This window comes from Crocuta crocuta, unplaced genomic scaffold (genome assembly GCF_008692635.1).
Source record: "Crocuta crocuta isolate KB4526 unplaced genomic scaffold, BGI_CrCroc_1.0 scaffold330, whole genome shotgun sequence".
Classification (NCBI taxonomy): Eukaryota; Metazoa; Chordata; class Mammalia; order Carnivora; family Hyaenidae; genus Crocuta; species Crocuta crocuta.
The window spans coordinates 4170457-4194043 of record NW_027530521.1 but is presented as its reverse complement, the minus strand read 5'-3'; the positions used below and the strand labels follow the sequence as shown (position 1 = coordinate 4194043).

General features: G+C 36.7%; 1 protein-coding gene across 1 annotated transcript in view; it reads left to right on the top strand.

Moving 5' to 3' along the window:
* Positions 1–23587, top strand: part of LOC144234201 (uncharacterized) — a 98376-nt gene that overhangs the window by 53717 nt on the left and 21072 nt on the right. The window contains exon 5 of the mRNA XM_077767480.1: positions 18004–18074. Coding sequence (XP_077623606.1) covers positions 18004–18074 — 71 coding nt within the window. The remainder of the gene's footprint in view (positions 1–18003; positions 18075–23587) is intronic.

Genomic DNA, 23587 nt, shown 5'->3' with positions numbered 1-23587 from the left:
AGTTTTCTTAAAATTAACCCTCCAAGTACCTTTCTTTTTCAGATGAGATGCCAAGATTTAACAGAAGATAAAAGAAACTCATTAAGCTATTTGTCAGCTGGAGGTGGTACCTTATGGTTTTTGTTCAGGTGGTATTTGTACATTCTTGCGAAATACACAATTTAAATAAAGGAAGGAATTATTACCTGTGTGCCGAATGCACACAGGGATAGTTATTGATAAGTGCTAAAGTAACAGCAAAGCTATGAAATTATAAAGGCTCAGAAATACAAAAGTAATTACATTGATCTAGTCAGCAAAATATAATCTTTAAAAATATTTTTAAACCCATTTTGAATATCTTAAAAATGTTTTTTAATAAATAGCCACATAAAACTGAATTGGACTGCAAATTTCAAGGTAAAAATCAGGTAGATTAATCATCCATGAAATATATCAGATATTTAAATTAAGACAAAATTTGAAACTCATTCATGCCAGAAATGAATACTGCCAAGCCTTGTCATATGTCCTATTAGAAAATTAGAAGCATGATATTTAAACCAGGAATAGTTAAATGAATATAAAAAGAGGTATATTTATTTATCTCACTTGTTCTTCAAATATAGACTGTGGAATACATTCAACAGAACCACATTGATTCTAATATTATTTTAAGAAAGTTTCAGGTACCTGCAAAATTTAAAATATGCTTTTCCTACAATCAAAACTATGAGCAAAACAACATTTTCCAAATATCAGACATGAAATTCTGCCATCTATTTATAAAAAGCCTAAACTTTGTGAAATTAGAAAGAAAACAAAATCAAAAATTAAAATTTCTCCAAATTTAACTTTTAAGATCTTTCATTATAATTTTATAGTATTTGAAGATTTTTTTCAAGATGGCTAGTTAAATATTTTGAACTCTTAACATAAGCTTTTATAAGGCCTATGGCAAAATATTGGCCTTAATCACTAAATGTTAAAAATAATGGCTACTGTTAAAAATGATGTAATCATATATTTTAACTCCATGTACTTTCAAAATTAAAGTAAAAATAATTAAAGTAAAAATAGGTAATTCTAAAATAATATGAAAAACTAAACTTTGATTATTAACCAATAATCCATTTCTTTGGCAATTAATTTATAGTTCAGAGAAAAAGAAGATATTACTAAAACATATTTTTTAGGAATCATATCTTACAAATGTGTTGTAACACTGTGAGGCAATTTATCATATGTTTATGAGAACATTATTTTAAAAGAAACAACTAAATTACAGAGAGATTACGTGGTTTAAATTTTTGCCAAGTAGGAACATTTTGATCAAAACAAATTGATAACTATAGAAGCTCATTGTCAATTTGGACCTGAAATCTGTCTTTAATAATTTAAAAAATATTAAAAGGACCAAAATAAGCAACTTTGGACTAATAGTTAACATATGATACTGTTAAAAACTAATATAAGGAGTATATTTTTGTCCTATAAGGAATCACTGGCAATTTCTGATTTTTAGAATGAATTATTTCCAATTCATAAATATTTTACTCAGGAATAAAATTATTATAAATATTTAAAACTATTCATATGTTTTTTAAAACAGCTTAAAATTTTGGAATGTCAATACTTGAAATAGTAAATGGAAGATGAGCTAAGTTCATTAGTTAAAATTTTATTTCCATGAAAAGCAAAGAGTTACTAAGCAAGTATTAATTGCTTAGGATTTTTTATTTGAATTTCTGAAATATTGAGCTGAAAAAAACTCTACATTATATCTATTTGTAAAACAATAGAAAAGTATACATACTGGATAGAAATTCTATTTTAAAATATTTGCTAAAACTTAAAAACAATCTTAGCTATATATAAAGTTTTAAAAATTATTTTAGAAAAAATTATTTTAGTTATTCTCTTTTCAGATTTGTAAAGCAAACAACAAATTTTAATTTGAATGCCAAACATTTAAGAAAATTGATATTTTGTTGCTTAGGTTTTTGTATCCTTTACTAGGAAGATAAACCTTCAATTTACTTCAATTTATTTAGAAATTCTAAAGATAGAAAATACATTTGAGAACTAGTCACATATTCATTTATTGGTTCTAAAAATGCATATAAAAATAATGAATTTTTGTTTTTACATGCAAATAAACTAGTAGCAAGAAACAGAAACTGTGTGGGAATTTGAACTTTACTTTTATATTTTATTTTTTGAAATTTGCTAAGTCAATGACTTGAGGAAAAGGATTATTTTTATTTTATCTGAGACCTGTGGTATCATAAGTAACATTTTTAGGAATGTTCGGAAAATAATAACACTGTTTTGAAACTTTCCATTTACCAACTCATAGACTTACATGAAACAGCTGCAGCAGATTACAGTTTTAACGCAAAATGTAACTCAAATGATGGATCGTAGTCATATCTTACTAAACTAAGTATTTACATTGATATAGAAATAAATGCCACACGTCCTATGGGGTAAATAATAATAATAATAGTAAAGGGTATTATGCAAAACATAAGAACTATCATGGAGAGGATCAATAAAGAGGGAGATTCTAATACAGTTTTAAAATCTTCAGATCCATGGCTAATCAGTTGCATTACTTTGCTTTACTTTCTTAATGAATTAATCTCACAGTTTTGAAAGTTAAAGGGGGGACACCTTGGTTTCAGAGAGTGTTAAAAGATTATGAGACTCAGTTCTATGTATCTGATGTTTAAAATATCCAACTGTCAGGCATCACCCAGGCAACATAGCCCTGTGCAGTTTTGGGTTTTCAGACAGATGTATTGACATTATAAAAACACAGTAATTGATTTCATAGTGATTATATGGAATTATACCAACATTAAAAGAAATGTTAGGGATAAGCCCTGTTATCTCCTGAATTTGCTATTTAAATGTCTTAGTATTAGACCTTGCTTAAAAAAAACTGAAAACAAAACTCGATCACAATGAACTGCATTTAAGAAAAAATATAGACATGTATATTTCTGAGTTCAAATAACATGACATGATTTCACAAAAATTCATAGCAATATCTTATTAAATAAGAGCCATGGAGGAAAACTAAAATAGCATGTTACTGTTTTATTACTATTTACTACTATTCATTTACTAGATACTAAAAAGCATTTTTAATAGTGATGTTATATCTGCTACCATGTAATTTTTGAAGAACTTTTTAAAATTGCATAGTATTAAAAAATCTATATTCCGGTCCCTTAAAGTAATTGCCAATATCACTGAAAGCTTGACAAGTAAATTGGGTTTATTTCTAAAATGTATTTTTGGATATTCTAAATGATTTTCCTTTCTTTAGATTTTGATCACAGAATTCCGATATAATGCTAACCTTTAAAATCTTGATCGTGATAAATAAAGCTTCAAAAAGTTTTGGTTTTGCCTAATATTAAATTTTTTATCTGTATTTAAAAACTTTTATTAGAAAATTGACAGCACTGGCAACATTTTCTTTTAGCCAATTTTAACATAAGTAATCATATTTTAAAACTCTCCATATCAGTCCAGAAGTTTTTGTCTTCATGACATTTTTTTTTTACAAAATGGCAAATCAGAAGTTGTAGAAAATTATCTTGCTTAGATGTTTGCGACATGCCACATAAATATTCCAAAGTAATGATTTTTCTTAATTACTAGAGAAATTAGACCCCATCTCAATGAAACTTTTCTTTCCTCTTTGTAAACAAGACTTTTTACTTTTTTTGTCAGCTTCCCAGGTCTTGTTTTTATAGTGATAACCCATTTTGCTGAGTACCTTTGTATTTGAAATTTACCCCAAATAAAAAAGAATGTAAGCATCCTCAGCAACGTCATTATATGCTTGGCAATTGTTGACTATATCCCTTTCACTGGCTGTATATTACCAAAACAACAACACCAGCAACATAAGGCTTTAGGCTTGATCACTTTTCACTGTCACTACTGATCAGAATTTTAAAAACATTTTAATTCTCAAGATTTGTTAGGCATTCGGATGAGCACTGACTCACAACTTAACAGATCAAAAAGAAATTAGATCCCTGTCCCTCAAAAAAGATGTGCAAATATAAATGTTAATAAAAATGAACAAGAAGACCACTTCATTGTTGCAATTTTTCAGGCTACTTTGACTTAAAAACATTATGTCCAAATGCAGATTTGGCTGAGTGAAAGCTAGTCTCCAGAATCGTGTTAACTTTCTAAACCCTTTTTTTTTCAGCCTATGTGATAGCCACGGCCAAAGAAATGAGAAATAATTGAATATATGGAAGTATACACTTATATTCTTTTGTTTTTATATATTTGTTGTATTCATAGCTCTCACTAAACTGTGATACTGCAGAATACCATTGGTAGAGCTATCCCAAACTCTCCTTAAAAGCTCCGAGATTCATCTAAATACTTTTCAAACAAATATTCTTGACTTTTGCAATGTGGTTTGACTGGCTTAATCAAACATATTAAGGGCTATACAACATGAGCATTTAAGAATGTCACTCATCTTTACTGATAATCTATACCATTTATTGCCTAACCACATTTCCTTCACTGTCTATGTTTGTAATTGATATAAAGCAGTTTATTTGGCCAAACATGATCCCATTCCTACCATTTTCCCCCCATGTTGAATGGATTTGGGAGTTGATTTACCCAGCCGTATTTTTCTAGGGAAACATGGATGGGAAAACATGGAAAAGGGAAGGGATGAAGAAACATCTTTATTCTTGTCTGTTCACAAACTTGAAAAGATCTAATTAATTGCCAGTTCTGACAAAGTCTATTTGCAATCCTTTGCATTGAACAAATTATCCGGACTACTTGACAAAATATAGTAATTTTTATAATATCACAGTTTTCCAAATGAGCAAGGTTAAGTGATAGTAATGGGGCCCTACGAGGTCTTGGCATTTGAGTTTGGTCATGTGTGGTATTTTTGTTCGTAACAGGAGTTCAGCCTGGCTCATTATCTCTAAATGTACCTTGAGAAAGCTACTCATCATGTTTTTGTTTTGTTCTTGGTATTTGTTCAATTTTCTCTTCTTCTAAGTTTTTGGTGTATTGGGTGACACTAATCAACACAGATTATGTTGTATTTAGCCTAGAAGAGCTCAGTGGCCAGTGGTTCAAACCTCTTGGTAGCTCCATTCATGGAGGGTTTTTTTTTTTAAACTTATTTGTTTATTTTTGAGAGAGAGAGAGAGAGAGTGCACACATGGGTGCATGAAAGTGGGGGAGGGGCAGAGAGAGAGGGAGAGAGAATTCCAAGCAGGCTCTACACTCCCAGCATGAGGCCTGATGCGGGGCTGGAACTCATGTACCTAACTGTGAGATCATAACCTAAACCAAAATCACAGTTGGTGCTGAACGGACTGAGCCACCCAGGAGTCCCTCCATTTGTGGAATTTATTGAGCATGCCCGGTGATGTTTCCCTCCTCAGGTATCACTTCTCTCTAGATCTTCATGGAAGATACACTACCGTGGCCACAGACTCAATGGGCTTTAAGCACCAATTTCATTTGGTGAATTACTAGCGACTCGGAATACAGCTACTTTTCTGTATTGAATGATCACTATGAAATAGGAAAACCCGGGGCACCTGAGTGGCTCAGTCAGTTGAGCGCCCGACTTCGGCTCAGGTCATGATCTTGTGGTTCATGGGTTTGAGCCTCACGTTGGGCTCTGTGCTGACAGCTAGCCCAGAGCCTGGAGCCTGTTTCAGATTTTGTGTCTCCCTCTCCTCTCTCTCTCTCTCTGTCCCTCCCCTACTCTTGCTCTCTCTCTCTCTCTGAAATAAATAAAACATTAAAAAAATTAAAAAAGAAAAAAAAGAAATAGGAAAACCCATTGGGCTGGACTTCCAGCCAAGGCCACACTTCATGTAGGTCCAGAAAGGAATTTGCAGGTCAACATATTCTCCAGAGCGGTTTAGTAGAGAGGATGCAGATTGGAATTTTTTTCAAGGTAACTACTTATATTTAGTCCAAGCTCCAATTCAGATAGGATATGTTTATTTCTGTTTTTTTAAAAAAGTTGGGATACCAAAGAGAATTCATAATATATAAAGTACAAATGCAGATGCTAAATAAACAGAAACTATTGTTTTCAGATGCCAATTAAGAGAATATCTGATTAAGTGTTGAGAGACATAATTTTGATTCTGAATCTGTCAGTGACTCAGTGTAAACTTCCATAATAATTCCTTGTGTGGAAAATGGTGGTGACACTCTGTCTACTGCAGAGGTTTCTCTACAGGATTAAATGAGGTGATGTGTGGTTAAACGTTTCAGAAAGGTGAAATTCAGTGCATAGAAGAGACTTGGATGAGGCAGAAGTCCTGCATTTTTTAGCCCGTTCCTTGTGTGGCTTTGGGCACTTCCCCTTCTCTGGAACTGTCTTCATATCTACAGAATGTGAAAAATGGACTACGTGATCTCTAAGTCGTCTTGTAGATTTGACAACCCATCATTTGGGACGATGATGAACATTAGGGAAATACCTACTGACGAGATAGCAACTTCCAACCTATACCCCGCGTGGGGGTTTGTAGGGAGTCCTTTGATTTTCTCTGTGTACATTTCTGCTTTCTTCTGGTGCCTCTGAGTTTTTCGGGGATATTGCCCTAGAGGTTACTCCAAAACATGACAACCCCTGTGTGTCCAGGTAACTTCGACAACCAGAAGGTTTTTAATGCCCAGGTCTTAATGCCCAGCAGTGAGGTATCTTGCCATCAGACTGTGGGGCAAGGTTGGCTATTCAGCCACCTCAGCTTCTGTATTTCTAGGAAATTCATCTTCTTTTAAGAACCTAACGTGATGGGTAAAAAAGATGGTTCACGATGGTTGAGTTTTTACTATCTTAATCAATGTCACCTCTGTTGAAGCTTCCCCCGCACTGGCCCTGACACCCCCTACACGAAATCCTAATCATCCAGTATGTTTCCTTTCTTAAAAAAATAAAAAATAAAAACAAAAAAAGCAACATACCTCTGTCTTTCAAAAATTAAAGCTGTTGGATGCTTGGACACGTGCTTTAGACTACAAAGGAGATTTAAGTTTGGTGCAGACAGAAAACAGATGGTGGATGGTTTGACAGGGGTAAAAAAATATATATATGAGGTGTTTTGAACAACTACAGATTGGGTAGAATGTAAAGGATCTCAGGTGTCTCAGTATTTAAAGAGCTCCAAGTCCTCTTGCAGCAAGAAGACTTTCTAAAATATATTTTAGAAATACACAATTTACGTGTTAAGCTCTCTTTGTGTTTAGCAACTACTTTGAGACCAGAATATAGACTTTTTAATACTATAAAAATTTTTAGAAGTTAATTTAAAAAATACATGCTANGGGGGGAACCTTTCAAACATTTTGCCTCAAAATTCCTAAAGGCAGCTTCTAATTTGTCCAGAGCCATGGTCAGTCATAATAGGCATCAGCTGAGCTCCTTCCGAGCCATTCTGTTCTGTTAAAGGAGACCGGTCAAGTTAATACCAAAAGACAGGAAGGCCCCCTGTCCGGAGACTGAATGAACAACAAAAAACTATATGTATGTTTTTCTCTTTCTCTCTCATCCTTTGCCTTCATTTCTTTTCATGAATGAAAAGGAATTCAGAGGAATTGTTCTGTCTGAAACTCTTAGCTCTGGCCTAAAGGGACCCTGCACCTACGCATTGCAGTGAGCTATGGATTGTGCGAGAAAGGATGCCCCTTATCAATATTTGATTTGGATTAGTCTCTGTAGGGATCTAGTCAGTCATTTTTCTGTGTTTCGGTAAGGCTGCATCTTGCTCTTCCTCTCGTCCCATCGTCTCCCCACGCCCCACCTGCACGTGGGGAGAGACAGGAGGTGCGAGGCAGGTGGTTCATTACCACTCTGCAGGGTGCATGCGTGAGGGAGCTGGACGTGAGGAAGGAAGGAAGAATGGGGCAAATTCCTCAAAAGGTGTCCAAAAGCACAATTGTTAATCTTTTAGTTTTGGGTGGGTATTCTCTACCATGCCCCTGGCTCTTTATTTGGTGCTTTCTCCTTTTGAGCTCTTTGTTTTCTGTTGAAGAAGACACTTTGATCAGAAAGCTGTGTGACCTTGGTAAGTCATTTTACCTCTCTTGTTTTCCTCCCTAGAGTGAATAAATTGAATTAGGTGACCTCTGAGGACCCTTCTGACCTTAAAGACCAATGTTTTAATTACTAGGCGGGTAGAGGTAATCTGTACATATGTATTAGATGAGTAAATGATGCTGACATTCTGTTCCTCTGACAGTGTGGTGCCTGAATAGGACAGCAAAAGGAAGCTGCTTATACTGTAAATTTCATTTACAAAGTAACTGTTTAGAGAAAAAAGTCCCTTTCCTAGGAGGCAATTGAAATTTTCCGTAGTGTCTCTGTATGTGTATGTATATGTTTATTTCAAAGTTGTTTCTTGTAACACCCCATTGCGTGCAGGCAGGAAGGCATCAGTAGGGAATGAGCACATGGGCAGGGTGTGTGCACAGCCTGTCTGTCTATCTGCGTGTGCACTGAGTGCTCCTGCAGCCAGTGTCATTGGTCAGGGACAGACTCCTGAGTTTTAGATAGTTATAGATCCTTTACAACTCTTTCTACTTCTTGCATATTTGCCATTTTCCCCCTTGCTTTAAAGGCTTTATTCAGGAGAGTGGTTAGGGGAGGTGGTCAGCAAGTAGGTTATTTATTGATTTTTCTGGAAAGTTTTTGGTGACTGAAGGAAAAGATCGAGGACTGTCTTTGGATTCTGGTTTCTGATGCTTCATTTGGTCCCATTTTGGAAGGTTTGACTTCCTCTGCCTAAATTACCATATCAAATGTAAACATTTCCGTACATGTATTTTTGTAGATGTGCACATGGGCATGTTGGCGTGTCTTTTAGAATGAGGTTCTGGGGGCGCCTGGGTGGCTCAGTCACTTAAGTGTCTGACTTCAGTTCAGGTTATGATCTCATGGTTTGTGAGTTCAAGCTCTGCATTGGGCTCTGTGCTGACAGCTCAGAGACTGGAGCCTGCTTCAGGTTCTGTGTCTCTCTCTTTCTCTGTCTCTCCCCCACTCATGCTTTGTCTCTCTCTCTCTCTCTCTCAAAAATAAATAAACACTTAAAATAAAAAAACATTTTAGAATGAGGTTCTTAAGGGGATGCCATAAGGCTGAGTGTTGATGGCCATGCCTTACTCAATTCTGATGCTATCAGATCTAAATATTGTCCACTTATTCATTTGTTATATTTCCCTTGTTAAAAAAGAAAAATACCCAATCTACTTCTGACATCAGTGTTGCATTATATGCTAATTAACTTGGATGGAAATTAAAAAGAAATAAGTTACTTTAAAAAAAAACCAGAGAAAAGCATAATATAGAATGCTTTAGTTACAATGGAAAGAGAGGGTACCTTTATCTTTCCCCCCATATAGTTTTTCCTCAGTGAAAAAAAAATTGTATGTCCTTAACTAATTCAGTCATATAGAAACCAATTAAAATGAAAACTTAAAAATAATAACATTGAACACATTATTAAGGCGGCTTTGTGCATTCAGGGACAAGGGGAAGACATGAAAGGTAAAGGTTAAGACAGACTGTTCCAAGCAGTGTTCTCACCCTTAATCGTGCAGAAGAATAGCCCTCAAGACAGCTTCAGGGGGCTCCTGGGTGGCTCAGTCGGTTGGGCGTCCAACTTCGGCTCAGGTCATGATTTCATAGCTCATGGGTTCAAGCCCTGCGTCAGGCTCTGTGCTGACAGCTCAGAGCCTGGAGCCTGCTTCAGATTCTGTGTCTCCCTCTCTCTCTGACCCTCCCCTGGTCACGCTGTCTCTCTCTGTCTCTCAGAAATAAATTAAAAAAAAAATTTAAAAAATTAAATAAAAAAGAAAGCCTCAGGTATTGCAGCTAACAAAACCCTTGACCACCTCCTTTTGTTTACATCAGTTTTTGAGAGACTCATATATAGGAAAGGATCATTTCTAGAAAAACAAGTAGCTTACAGATGGAACTGAAGCAAAATGATAATCGTAGCTTATCCATTTCTTCTTCTGATTATTTCCTATAAAAGGACAAGAGAGACCTTTCACCCTGGGCTTTATGACTGTTCATGACTTAAAATTTATGTCAGGGAAACTTCCGGTCTCTCCTCCCCCTGCCTCCCCTTTAAAAATCCTCTTTATTCCTTATTCCTAGAAAATCCAAGTAATCCAGTTATCCCCTCCACCAATGGATTATAATTCTACTTTTACTGCATTAACTAAATGAGTGAAGGAAAAGTGATTTTTCCCCCTCTGAATTTCAATGAATTTGAGTCTATAGAAAATGTGTCTTGTGCAAGTTGGACTATATAGACCTGTATTAAATGATTAGACAGAACAAGCCCACTTAAAACTATGTGACCAGGGGCACCTGGGTGGCTCAGTGGGGTAAGCGTCTGACTCTTGATTTCAGCTCAGGTCATGATCTCACGGATCAAGCCCACGTCAGGCTCTGTGCTCTCAGTGGAGCCTGCTTGGGATTCTCTCTCTCCTCTCAAATTCTCTCTCTCTCTCAAAATAAATAAACAAAAAAGAAAAAAAAAACCTATGTGACCGTATTTAGTCTTTTGTGGTCGCTTGTCCCACTCCCTTTTTCCCCAATGCACCGTGATTATGGAGGGAAAATATGTACTTGAAATTCCAGTTTTTTAATCCAGCTCTTGTCACTGTTTGATTTAACATCATGATGTCCCCAACAGGCATAAGGGCAAGACTCGCTGTTGCCTGGTGGTCCGTCAGATAATGGGCTTGGAGTAGTTCAGGGAGCACCTCACTGCCTTAGCAGAACTGGTTGGAATCAACCACTTTAGAGGTGGCTTTTATTTAAAAAACACATGTGTGCTATACTGATGACAGAATAGAGACTTAAGGATATTATTAAGAAAATTAGATCTCTCCTGGAGAAATTAGAATATGGCCTCGGTAGTGGGGAATTATTGTTAATTTTGTAGGCTTGATCATGGCATTCTAGTTATGTAGGAAAATGTCCTTACTTCTTAGATGTGCACAATGAGGTATTTAGGAGCAAAATGCCATGATGTCTGTCATTTCCTTTAGAGTATTCAGCAAAGAAAAAAGGAGATGAAGCAAATGTGATTAAATGTTAACTATTAACTAGAGACGATACATACATGGATGTTCATTATACTCTTTCTAATTTTCCTTGCTTAAAATTTTGATAATAAATTGTAAAAAAAAAACCCCAACAACCTTGAGATCCAATATTTTAGTGTTAAAAAAATACCACACATATTAATAAAATAAAATCTTGTTGAGATAGTTCTTTGTGCTTGCACAAGAGGGGACCATAGATTAGAAATTTCTCTGGACAGGGGCGCCTGGGTGGCTTAGTTGGTTAAGCGTCCGACTTTCGCTTAGGTCATGATCTCGTGGTTTGTGGGTTCAAGCCCCGCGTCGGGCTCTGTGCTGACTGCCAGCTCAGAGCCTGGAGCCTATTTCAGAGTCTGCGTCTCCCTCTCTCTCTGACCCTCCCCTGCTCACGCTGTCTCTCTCTCTCTCTCCTAGAAAAAAAAATATTTCTAAAAAAAGAAATTTCTCTGGACTTAGAGGCAAATTCAACATTATGAGGTGGGGCTTTAGTCCTTAAGAGTATGGTCAATAACGCATATACCAGTACAAAATGAAAATACTGTGCAAAAATACTATTTATTTTATATTCTGAATGCATTTAAAAGTCTAAGATTGGGGCACCTGGGTGGCTCAGTCGGTTAGGTGTCTGACTTTGGATCAGGTCATGATCTCCTGGTCCTGTGAGTTTGAGCCCCACATCGGGCTCCATGCTGACAGCTCGGAGCCTGGAGCCTGCTTCAGATTCTGTGTCCCTTTTCTCTCTGTCCCTCTCCTGCTCATGCTCTGTCTCTGTTTCTCTCTCAAAATAAAACTAAAACATTAAAAGTCTGAGATTTAAGGTACAAGAAAAGCACAGTAGGACCTTAAAAATGAAGGCATACTTCTTTTTTATTTACTTGAGCTAAATGCTAAGAAGTCTGGGGTTCTGAACTCAGGACAAGGTGTAGTCACACTGGAGGCTTACTGAAAGTCTGAAGATAACAATACAAATTATGAAAATATAAACTGTACCAAAATAATTTTATTGTACTCAGATTCGGAATTACCAGATTCATGTGCTTCTTTAAAATTTTTCTTTTATCTTTTGAATGGTTAGTTTGGCAGTAGCTGTGTTCTACCCAAGTAATGTAATACTTCTTTGATATGTTAGTATAGCATTTGTTTTAAAAAAAAATTCTTTTTAATGTTTTATTTATTTTTGAGAGAGAAAGAGAGCGAGCATGAGCAGGGGAAGGGTCAGAGAGAGAGACACAGAATCTGAAACAAGCTCCAGGCTCTGAGCTAGCTGTCAGCACAGAGCCCGACGCGGGGCTTGAAGCCACGAACCGTGAGATCATGACCTGAGCCGAAGTCGGACGCTTAACTGACTGAGCCACCCAGGTGCCCCAATGTAGCATTTGTTGATAAAAAAATGTGTGTGTTTATTTATTGCCATGAGGAGAGAGAAAGAAAATATACCTCCAGGGGTGCCTGGGTGGCTCAGTTAAGTGTCCAACTCTTGATTTTGCTTAGGTCATGATCTCACAGTTTGTGGGTTCCAGCCCCGAGTCCGACTCTGTGCTGACAGAGCAGAGCCTGCTTGGGATTCTCTCTCTCTGCCCCTGCCCCATGTGCATGGGAACGTGCATGCGTGCTCTCTCTCTAAAATAAATAAATAAACTTAAAAAAAATAAAATAAAATATTATTTTTAAAAAAGAAATTTTACTTCTAACAGTGAAGGGATCATTTCTATGTAAAATTCTGTAATGCAGAGCCCAGCTTTAACTGTGTTAACTTTAGATCCTTTACTTCTTTGCTGTACACAAATGCATGTCCCAATCTACCATTATAACATTTAGTACATTACAGTGATTTAAAAATATTAATATTACTTGGGCGCCTGGTGGCTCAGGCAGTTAAGTGTCTGACTCTTCATTTCTGCTCAGGTAATGATCTCATGGTTTGTGGGGTTCGAGCCCCTCATCAGGCTCTGCCAGTGTGGAACCTGCTTAGGACTTTCTCCCTCTCTGTGTCTCCCTCTCTCTCTCTCAGTTCTCTCCCACTTATGCTCTCTATCTCTCCCAAAATAAATAAACTTTAAAAATATATAAATATTAATATTACCTGTACAACCTTTGGAAGCTCCAGTTTTTTTTAAGGAAGGAGACCTTTCCTCCTGAACACCTTTTTTCTTTTCTTTCCTTCCTTCCTTCCTTCCTTCCTTCCTTCCTTCCTTCCTTCCTTCCTTTCTTTCTTTTTAAAAGTAAACTCTACCCCATGATGTGGCACTCAAACTCATGATCCTGAGATCAAGAGTTGCATGCTCCTATGACTGAGCCAGCCAGGCACCACTGTTTTTCAATTAACAAATATAAAATGGACTCATTCTCAAGTATGGGACTTCTGGTAAGAAATTTATTTAACCAGGGGCGCCTGGGTGGTTTAGCCGGTTAAGCGTCTGACTTTCGCTTAGGTCATGATCTCGCGGTTCGTGGGTTCAAGCCCCGCGTCGGGCTCTGTGCTGACTGCCGGCTCAGAGCCTGGAGCCTGCTTCGGATTCTGTGTCTCCCTCTCTCTCTGACCCTCCCCTGCTCACGCTGTCTCTCTCTCTCTCTCTCCAAGAAATAAATAAAACATTAAAAAAAAAAAAAGAAATTTATTTCACCAACTCAGTATCACCATTTGAAGACTTTGAGCCTAGACTCAATATGGGGGTGATCTGTCATAGATATGAAGCCTCTGGAAAGTTGCTCTTCCAAAAACTATTGGATGCTGTTGATTACTGGTAGCAAAGCCTAGCTGTGTGTTAGGAGGTGAGGGCAGGCAAATCTGGAATCCTTGATTCCTTGCAATTTGCCTTTTAGCAGGAAGAGTGTAGTTCAGTAGGTAAAGCCTTGGTATCAGAAACACAAAACGTATGTTGTTTTTTAAAGTCTTAAAATTTAAGTGCGTCTCTGAAGTTAACACTGTGTTCGTAAATGGTATTTTTAAAAAGAAGTGGTTGCAGGGGTGCCTGGGTGGCTCAGTTGGCTAAGCCTCTGACTTCGCCTCAGGTCATGATCTCACAGTTGGTGAGTTCGAGCCCTAGTCCGGCTCTGTGCTGACAGCTTGGAGCCTGGAGGCTGCTTCAGATTCTGTGTCTTCCTCCCTCTCTCTGCCCCTCCCCCACTCACACTCTGTCTCTCTCTCTCTCTCAAAAATAAGTAAACATTAAAAAAAAATTTAAAGAAGCAGGTGCATTACTTCTGGGTCTCAGTCCTAGTTTTGCCGCTAACTAGTGACCTCAGGTCTTGATCTGCAAATTGAGAGATTCCCCCGTGAAATAATTGTTGACATTTCCTCAAATTATTTACTCTGTGTCAGGCACTGTTTTGAGTGTGTTACATTAAATTTCTTTCATTTTTCCAACAACACTATAAAGTAGATATTCTGATTATGCCTAACCCATCTATTAGGAGACTGAGGTCATCAAATGCTGGGTAATAAGAAAACTTTAGAGGTAGGAGGCTCCATGGAAATCATCGAATCAGAGGTAGTGCATCATGGGATTAAGGGCACAAGCCTTGTACTCAAAATGCATGGTTTTCAAACTTGGATCCTTCCCTCATTAGAATTAAACCTTGAGCAAATGACTTTACCTTTGTTTGCCTCAATTTGCTCATCTGTAAAATGGGGATGATAATAGAATCTGCTTTATGTGGCTGTAGGATTAAATGTGCAGGACTTAGAACAGTGTCTGTTGCCTAGGAAGCTCTCGGTAAATGTTATAGATGAGGAAGAAGACGGTAGGGTCTGGCTAAGTAAACACTGTTGTTTTCTTAGAAGAATGTGCTCCAATATTATTAAGGGATCTCCAGTTACCAGAAAGGGGCTGCTGGTGATAGTGATGGTCTTAATGGAAAGAATGGAGTTAGCATTATCAATGGTACAGAACGGTTTCTTAGAGAAAGAAAAGTATTGGGCTGAAGGAGCGAAGTGCAGAGGAGACTGTTCGCCCAGAAGGGCAGAAAAACATGTTATGTTGAAATTCAGCAAAAAGTTTACAGACACACAGTAACAGCAGTGGTGTGCACAGAAATGAAGCCCAAATTTGGGTGCTTCTCTGGAGTTCTTCCAGTTTCTCTGGATCATTGTGGACACATATAGAATGCTAGTGCTAAATGGGACCTTGGAGATTGTCCTGTACAGCCCCCTCATTTTACATTTTTCTGTGAGGACAGAGTTTGGTGAAATTTAGCCAGAATCTCAGTACAGTGAGACCAGGAAAATCTGTGGTATGTTTAAAGAGGGATTTCAAATAAGGATGAAGGGAAAGAGGGAGGAAGTTACTTACTGTTTAGATACCCAAGTAGGAAGGCAGAATACAAAAGGCCACGAATTTCCCCTAATTAATTCAAAGAGGGAGGGAAGGAAGGGAGGGAGGGAGAGAGAAGGAACTCTTAATTTTATGCTAAAGAGTCTTAGATTGGATTTGTAGTTAATGTTTAAAAGCCCACGAGAAGGAAAACTCTTATTTTACTATTTCTAAGAACTTGGTTTCCTAAAATGGAAAGGAAATTTGGGAGAGAGTTTTGCAGTATTGATGCTTCCAGGAAATGAAGGATTAATTCATTTGCAGCTGGTGTGTTGAAACTGGAAAGCAGTTAACGTTGATCTGTTACTGTTTAGGATGGATAAATCTTGGCTTCTAAAAAAAAAATCACTTTTAACTAAGCTTATGCTTAGTGCTTTCTTTTAAATAATGGAGTGTTTTAATAGGAGCTAATGAATCCGATTAACTTGGCTTGGAGTTCTGTGCAGGGGAGGGGGTAGGAACCCTCTTAAAATGCTTTGTTGAGTTCCCTTTACAATTTGCATTTGCGGACCAGGATCCAGTCTGAGGGAGATTCCCTGAGGGGTTTAAAGGCTCCCCACTGTGCAGGCTGCCCTGTTCCAATAGCATTGGGTTGCAGTGAGGACTAGTTTGTGTGTTTCCGTGGAGGAAGAAGCCAACAGCACCAAGGCTGAAGCAAAGACAAGATTTTTTTACTGTGAACCCGCTTGTGTATTATTCTTTATAAAAACATTTACCTTTACCTACCATGTCAGCATTTTAGAAAGAGGCTTTTCGTTTGGCTTTATTTTTAATTTTTATTAAAAAGGGAAAACACTGCTGTTATGTCGGGCCATATTACTGTTTGCACTGTTGTAGGGTTTGGGGATATTGGAGGCTCTCCATGTTGTACCCCTCAACCTTGCCCAAGACCACAGCCCACCTCCATTGCTGGGAAAAAGCTTTCAGGAAAATGGGTGGAGCTGAGGAATGAATGTCTGTTAGTTTAAATCTTTCTTCATTTTGCCTTTTGATTGGGTTCCCACTTCAGCATCTCCTTGTTGCTTTGTGTGATGGAATCAAGTTGGAGATGAAGAAACTGAGGCACAGTGTGATTATAGGCTTATCTTCCTCAGATTTTAGTCTGGGCGGAGGCCCCACGGGCCATGCTGCGTCCGCCCTAGAATTTGGTTGGGTGGATGGGTGAGTGGTCAGTTCTCCTACCTCTGCTTTGCACTTGCAAAATTGTACCACAAAGGACACATTAAAAAGAAAAAAAAAAAAAGCAATGGTTTAGGAAATCAAAGGGAGCCAGGAGTCCTTTTAACAAACAGGAATATTTTAGTACTTGGGCATATGAGTTTTCTAGGTTCTATGTTGCTCTAAAGCATCAAGGTTATGGGCAAGATACTTTCAGTGATATGACTGGTGACAAATGTGGTTGGCATTCCTTCTTGGGTTTCTAACTCCCCTACACTCTCCAACTTTATTCATCCCGCATGAGGACTCCAAATGGGATGTCCTGGTGAAGAACAGGACATTGCCGAGGTCTGGGGAAAGAAAGCCCACAAGTCACCTAGTGGCAAGTGAAAAGTGGTTATGCTTGGAGTATGGAGAGGGCACCACTAGCTGGCCTGTGACATATGCATCAAAACAAAAACAAAACCAGAATCTGCCCTCAGATGTTGGGGAGGGGAATGTTAGACAAATCTTGTTGGTCTGTTAAAAACAACAGTAACAAGAACAATAACTAAGTGGGGTATGGCAGAATCATACAGAGGACGAAATTAGAAAATAGCTCGATGAAAAGAAATTTGGGGGAGAAATAGTATAATTAATACTCACGTCCCCCTTCTGGAGTTGGAAATAGTAGATCCTTATATGAAATTAAGGGAAATGTAAATAAAGAATCTGAAATTTTTCTAAGCAGAAGATAATTTTGCTTTGGAGAGAAGGCTTGTGAGTTAATAAATGTAAACCTGTTTTAAAATGGAAAGAAAATTATGAGCAGAGAGACGCAGAGGGAGGAGCATGACAATCGTTTTTAAACATTCAGTCTAAGTCTTACTCTGTCTTAAAGTTGTTAGTGTTTCTATTATAGTGTATATAGTGTTTTAAATATCTCTTTTTCGGGAAATTGATTTGAAGCTAGAAAAGCCTTTGAGAATTACAAAGTTTAGGGCTTGGACTTTTTTCTTTCACGTGTTTAGAAATTTAGCCTGTAGAAATTATGTGTAAAACAGGTATTGATATGTATTAGAAAACACCTTAAAACAGATTAAGATAGTTAATGACAAATATATCAAAAGAATGTTAAAACTATTGAGTTCTAAATAAGACACACATGATATAGCAATAGCAGAATAAAACACAGAACAACTAAGTATAAGAAACTATATTATCTTGTGATGGTTCTGAGGTAAAATTTAAAATTTAAATGAGGATGCTTTTTTTAATTGGCAGCACTGATTTAATTTAATTATATTTAAGCCTTGCTGTCTAAAATTAGGACTCAAAAAATCCAAATATCCATCATTCTATTATGATTTTTCGGAGTAAAAGTGATCACAGTCACTAACCTGTATCTTTTTTATTTCTATAGGAAATATAAGTCGAGTTTATCTTCTGAAGAACCTTGGGGACTTTTTTAAGGGTGAAACTTTTCATCTTTAGGTAAGGAAACATTTTCTATTGTTTTCCCATCTGTTGAAAAGAGAACATTTCATTTAGAAAAAGAAGTAACATATACTTTAGCTTTGCTTATGCTAACTGATATAAGACATTATGAAGATGATAGAAAGCTGGGGTTTTAAGATAAATAAAACAAATTGGTTGAAATTTTTTCATTTAAAAAGGATCATCATTTGTTGGGGGGAGAAAAAGAGGCCCTTTTTATGCACTTTCTAATAGACGGACATTATTATAGGATTCCCATCATCATCTTTTCTAAGTATTTAAGACATAACAAAATTAAAATTATATATCACAAAATCTAGAGACACCTAGAATATTCCTAAACATAAATATAAACATATGTGATAGTAAAAAAATAAACTATTTTGATAAATTTGAGAGACTGGTCACTGCTTTAAAAGGCCAGTGAATTAAAGTTACTTAAGGTTTGGGCAGTAACAAAGAAGGCTAAACTCTGGAATATACTCACATGCTAGAAAAATATTGCTTTTGTGGAATCATAATGTAAATATATACAATCTGTTTAATCAGGCAGGAACCTGTCCTTTGTGTGTGACCTCTTTTCAGTTTTTATTTGTGTCATGCTGGTAACGTACGAAAGGGGAAGACAGACTAACTTTTTGAGCATATTAAAATATTAGCAACTCATTCTATTTTTGGCACTAATTCTATTAGTGCAATTTACTGCCATGAACAGTATAAGTCACATATATGAAAATCAGATGTTTTAAACCAGATAAACTAAAAATGCAATTAAAATGTCTAAACAAACATTGAAAGAGGCTTTGAAGTATTTTATGAAGTTAAAAGAATGAAAGTAGTTAGAGAAATATTATACAGAATCTGTTGTAAAATATACAAATTTGTACATTCTAGCCTTTTCTCCAATACCACATTTGGAAAAAGAAAAAGAAATAGATTTCAATGTTTGTCTTTTATTAACATATATTCTCAAGAGTAAACAAGATTTCTCCTCATTTTAAATATATGAATACAGTTACATATAAGTATTTTTAAAAATCATAGCATAGGGGTTTTAGTTTTTAAGAAATACATGTAAAACTTCATGTGGTTAAAAAGGATCTAAAAACTTCGGGAGAAAAATATTAAATTTTTTTACATGGATTTGAAGAATTTATTTCTAGAATAAAATTTTCTCCTTATAAAAACATTCGTATTAATATTAAATATATAGGTTAAGACTTCCTTAAATTACTTAATTAGGATATACTAAACTTCTAAGTTACTTTTAAAAGAGGAATTTTGGTAACCTGAAAAAAATTCAAACATTATTTCTAACGTACTCTTTAAATAAAGTCCTTTAATATGTCAGTTTTAAAATCTTATATTTTTAAAGATAGAAAAATAATAGAAAAAACTAACCTCCTAATGGAAAGTAATTTTATAGCCCTGAGAAAAGAGTTGTAATCATGTTATAAATATACGAGATCACTTTCATTTCTGATTTGTTTTTGAGACTTTCTGATGAGTCATATATTTTAATAGCACAAGAATAATATGTAAAATATATATTACCATTTTATGGTTTAGCAGCTATTAAAAATAGACAGAAAAAAAGTAACTTTGCCTACCTGAATTCTAACTAGGATGTTAAGGTAAAATTAGAAAAATACAGAAGCTAAAATAGTATAATGAACTAAAATTTAAAATATATATGTATATATATTTTATATCTTGACATATAGCATTTATTTTAATTGTTAATGAAACTATATACTGTAACATGAATGAAAAAATAAATGATGGAGAAGTATTTTCTCACTATCGTTTACTAGAGAAAAAAAATTTACTAGTAAACTAAATGTAATATTAAGGACCACGTTTAAAATGAAATTTTATGTAATTTTGCGGAAGAGCTATCTTTCCAGAAAGGATTTGAGGTTTTTTGTGTGTATTAGGATTTCTGAGTTTTGTGATTTGAAATTCATGATACATTTTGAGTGCCCTTTCAAATGGCAAAATTTTTCTGTGGAAAAATCAGACATTATGTGCATTTTAAAACATATTTTGGTATGAGGAAAATAGCAGATGCTTTAGGAGAATTCTACTTTTTGTTTTACTGCATGCATCAAATACCAAACAATTATTTTGTCTGTCAGTCAGTTACACGTCTGAGCAAGTTACAGTTTGTGTAAGTATATCTTACACATTTAATTTATATTGAGGATACAGTGATCTCTAAATGTGATTGTCAGCTTTACTGAAATTATGGCAATGTATTTAAAAGAAATGCATTTCTAAAAATGATTTTTAATTAAAATGAGAAACTTTCAAGGAGTTCTTTGATTAGCAAAACATGTGTGCAGTTTTCTGAAAGAATGAGCTCTTAGTTTTCTTTTCAAATTATATAAAAATATTTCTTGACTGGTTGTTTTCTATATTTTAAAGTCAGAAAGGGATAAAGTAGTAGTATATACTATTTCTGATTATCTTTCTATCAATAGAAAGGAAAAACAAAGTATATTGACACGATAGAGTTTTCTCTTTAAAAATAAAAGAACTTGAAATTGAAAAGATATATTGCCCATACTTAATTTTTGTTATTAGGACTTATTTGGAGTTGCATGAGTTTTCTGAGGGAACATATTTGAGGAATTTATTCTTATAAAACGTAGAGAAAACATTGTAGTCAGCTATAGGATAGTCCTCTGTTGTTGTTTCCCAGATTTCAGACAACTTTTAAATTAATAATGTTGAGTACCAAAATATCTGGGCTATAATAATTTAGAAAAATGCCAGAAAATTATAAAGGGGAGGGGGAAGATTAATTGAAGCTAAATGTATCCCTTAAATGATAAGCAATTGGCACTGTGAAGAGAGCTCTGGGGATAACAAACAGTACTCTGTCAGGGATCATTTTCTGGGCAGCTGAGGTGGTTTGCGTGATAAAAGAAGGCGGCGAAATAGCAGAATTGGAACTGTTTGACAGAATTTGCAAAGTTAGTTTGGAATTGTGAGGGCGAAAGTTGGTGCAACAATTGGGTGCTGGCAGGGGGAAGGGAGAAGAGCTTGCCAGCCCTTGCGCCACGACAGGGTTAACCGCGGCGCCGCCCGGTGCACTCTGGGAGTTGTAGGCCGCGGGTATTGTGGGAGTTGTCGTAAAAGTTCGCCTTTTTGGTATGATGGCCGCCGCTGAGGCTGGAGTTGGGGGTTTCTGTTACTCCAGACGGTTTCGGGGGCTCCCTGTGCCGTCAGAAGGCCACCAACACCCCCCCAGGTCACCCAGGGCCTGTTAATTTTGTGCCTGGAAGGTGGGAGAGCGGTCTGATGGGTTAACGTTGGGGCCTGGTGTCGCTAGATTGGCCTGGGGGCCTCTGACGGCTACCGGCTACTTGAGGGGGTCCCAGCTTGCCGGACCCTGGCCCTCTGGTTTTCAGTCTTCAAAATATCTGGGTGACGAGCGCTTAAGCGTTTTGGGATGTGCATTGTTTGGTTGTGGTTTGTATCCTGCATCGCTCCCTCTTCTCTTAACAGTGTTCAAAATCTCTACTTGGAGTCGTTGATGCCCACGAACTGTTTTGGGGTTAGTTAGGGCTCGTTTTCTGGGGTCTGGTGGGATTTGTGCAAGAGATGTAATTTAGGAAAGTGTGGACGCAGTGTCTTTAGTGTTGTCTCTCTTGTTTTAGGTGTAAGAAATTGTATGAGTTACGAACGTGCCCCTGAGTGTGTTTGCTTCACTCTCTCTTGCATGCGGTGAACTTTGCCCATGTTTGCTAATGCTTAGAGGCAGTGTCTGGCAGTTCCTCCTTGTGAAATGCTTTTCTATTAACTTGGATGTGTTCTTTAACCTTTGCGAGCCTCCAGAAGACTGTGTTGCACTTGTTTGTAGAACAGTGTTGTGTGCAAAAATGAGTTCAAAACAAATACCACCATCACAATTACCTTTAGTTCTAGGGTGCAAGTCCCTTCACCTTTGTTTGCTGTGAAGTTTTTGGGTACTTAGGGAAATCAGATTCGCATTTAGCTGTGTTACCTTATTCTTGGCTCACCGGGTTCTTCTGCATTTTGGGACACTTTGATCTTACTTGTTTTTGCGTAATCTCTCAGCTTGAGGCAAAATGGGGCACTGTGTACTGACATGTAACTGCACGGAATCAGAATTTCCAGATAACACCAGATTGCCAAGCAGGTCAGTACCTGCCTTAACACCTCTGCACAAACTCCCTATTTCTGCCACCGTGTGCTGCTCCGTAAATTCTGCCTTATTGGGACAATCTGGTTGTTGTCTATGTAACTTGAGGCCTGTCTGGTCATGAAAAGCGATATCTCAGACAGTATTCATTTAAAAGCCTACCCCTCCCCCCCCCACACACAAGTAGAATTGGTGTCTAGAAAGTTTTTTCATTCAAGTTTGGCCACGTGGGGAATTTGAAATAAGGTACAGTGGTGTTTTTGGAAATCAGCTATCAATGTTTTAGTTTTGGGGGTAGACCATCTGACAGAAATGATTTATAGTGAGAGTGAAAAGCATTATCCTGTCTTTCTCTTGTTATTTTAGGGCCTATAAAACATGTTTCTGTGTCATTTTGTTGGATCACTTTCATATATCAGTAAAAAGCCATTTGATGTTTCGTGATGAACTGGGTTTTCATAATTGTCTGAGTTTGCTTAGTACTTGGTATTTGAAAGTATAATAATGGTGGAGAAGGGAGCAAAGCTGGATGGGTTTGTATGCATATTTCTGTTGAATGTGATTTCTGGTATAGATGGATAGACTAATACTGTTGGCTTTCTAGTCAGGTCTCAGGAAAGTATTTCCTTCCCTCTGACCTGACCCCAGTGTATCTTCGAATATTAACTAACTTGCCAATTGAAAAAGATTGGGAGACTTACTATAAGATGGTCTGTGTTGTTCATGTTTGTTATTGTTCTGTGATGTGGTAAAATGCTGGTGGGTGGGTTTGGCATTTTAGGAAAACCTAACGGCTAGGATTTGTAGATTTGTAGAATCGTAAAATCATTCCAAACCAATGACAATGACAATTTGCTTGAAAGAAGATTCATACCTTTTTTAATTGCCAAAGTTACCTGTGACTCGGGTACTCAACAAATGGTTCATTAGAAGGTGCTTGGAGAGTAGATGGATACTCATTGATAATTTTAGAAACCAATGCACCTCTGTATTTTCAAAGAGCCCTTTTTGGCATTTGTGAGTAGACACATCTCTATGAAATGGTGAGATTTTATACCTAAACATTTTAACATTTAGTCCCTGAGGCCTTTGTTTTGTACCCTGCTTTCCACCTCCATCACTTTAATTCTTCTGCTGGTGTGACAGGCTTTTTGGAATACACAAAAATCAACTATAGTTGCAGAAGACATGGTAAGATCCACTACCTTCTGGTGAAGATGATCGCTAAGGTTGTGTATATGTATTTGATAGGTGTGTCAAGCATGATAATTTTGAAACTTAGGCCTTTTGTGGTTTTGATGAAACTCCTTCCAAGGGGTAACTGGTAACATTCTTTTTA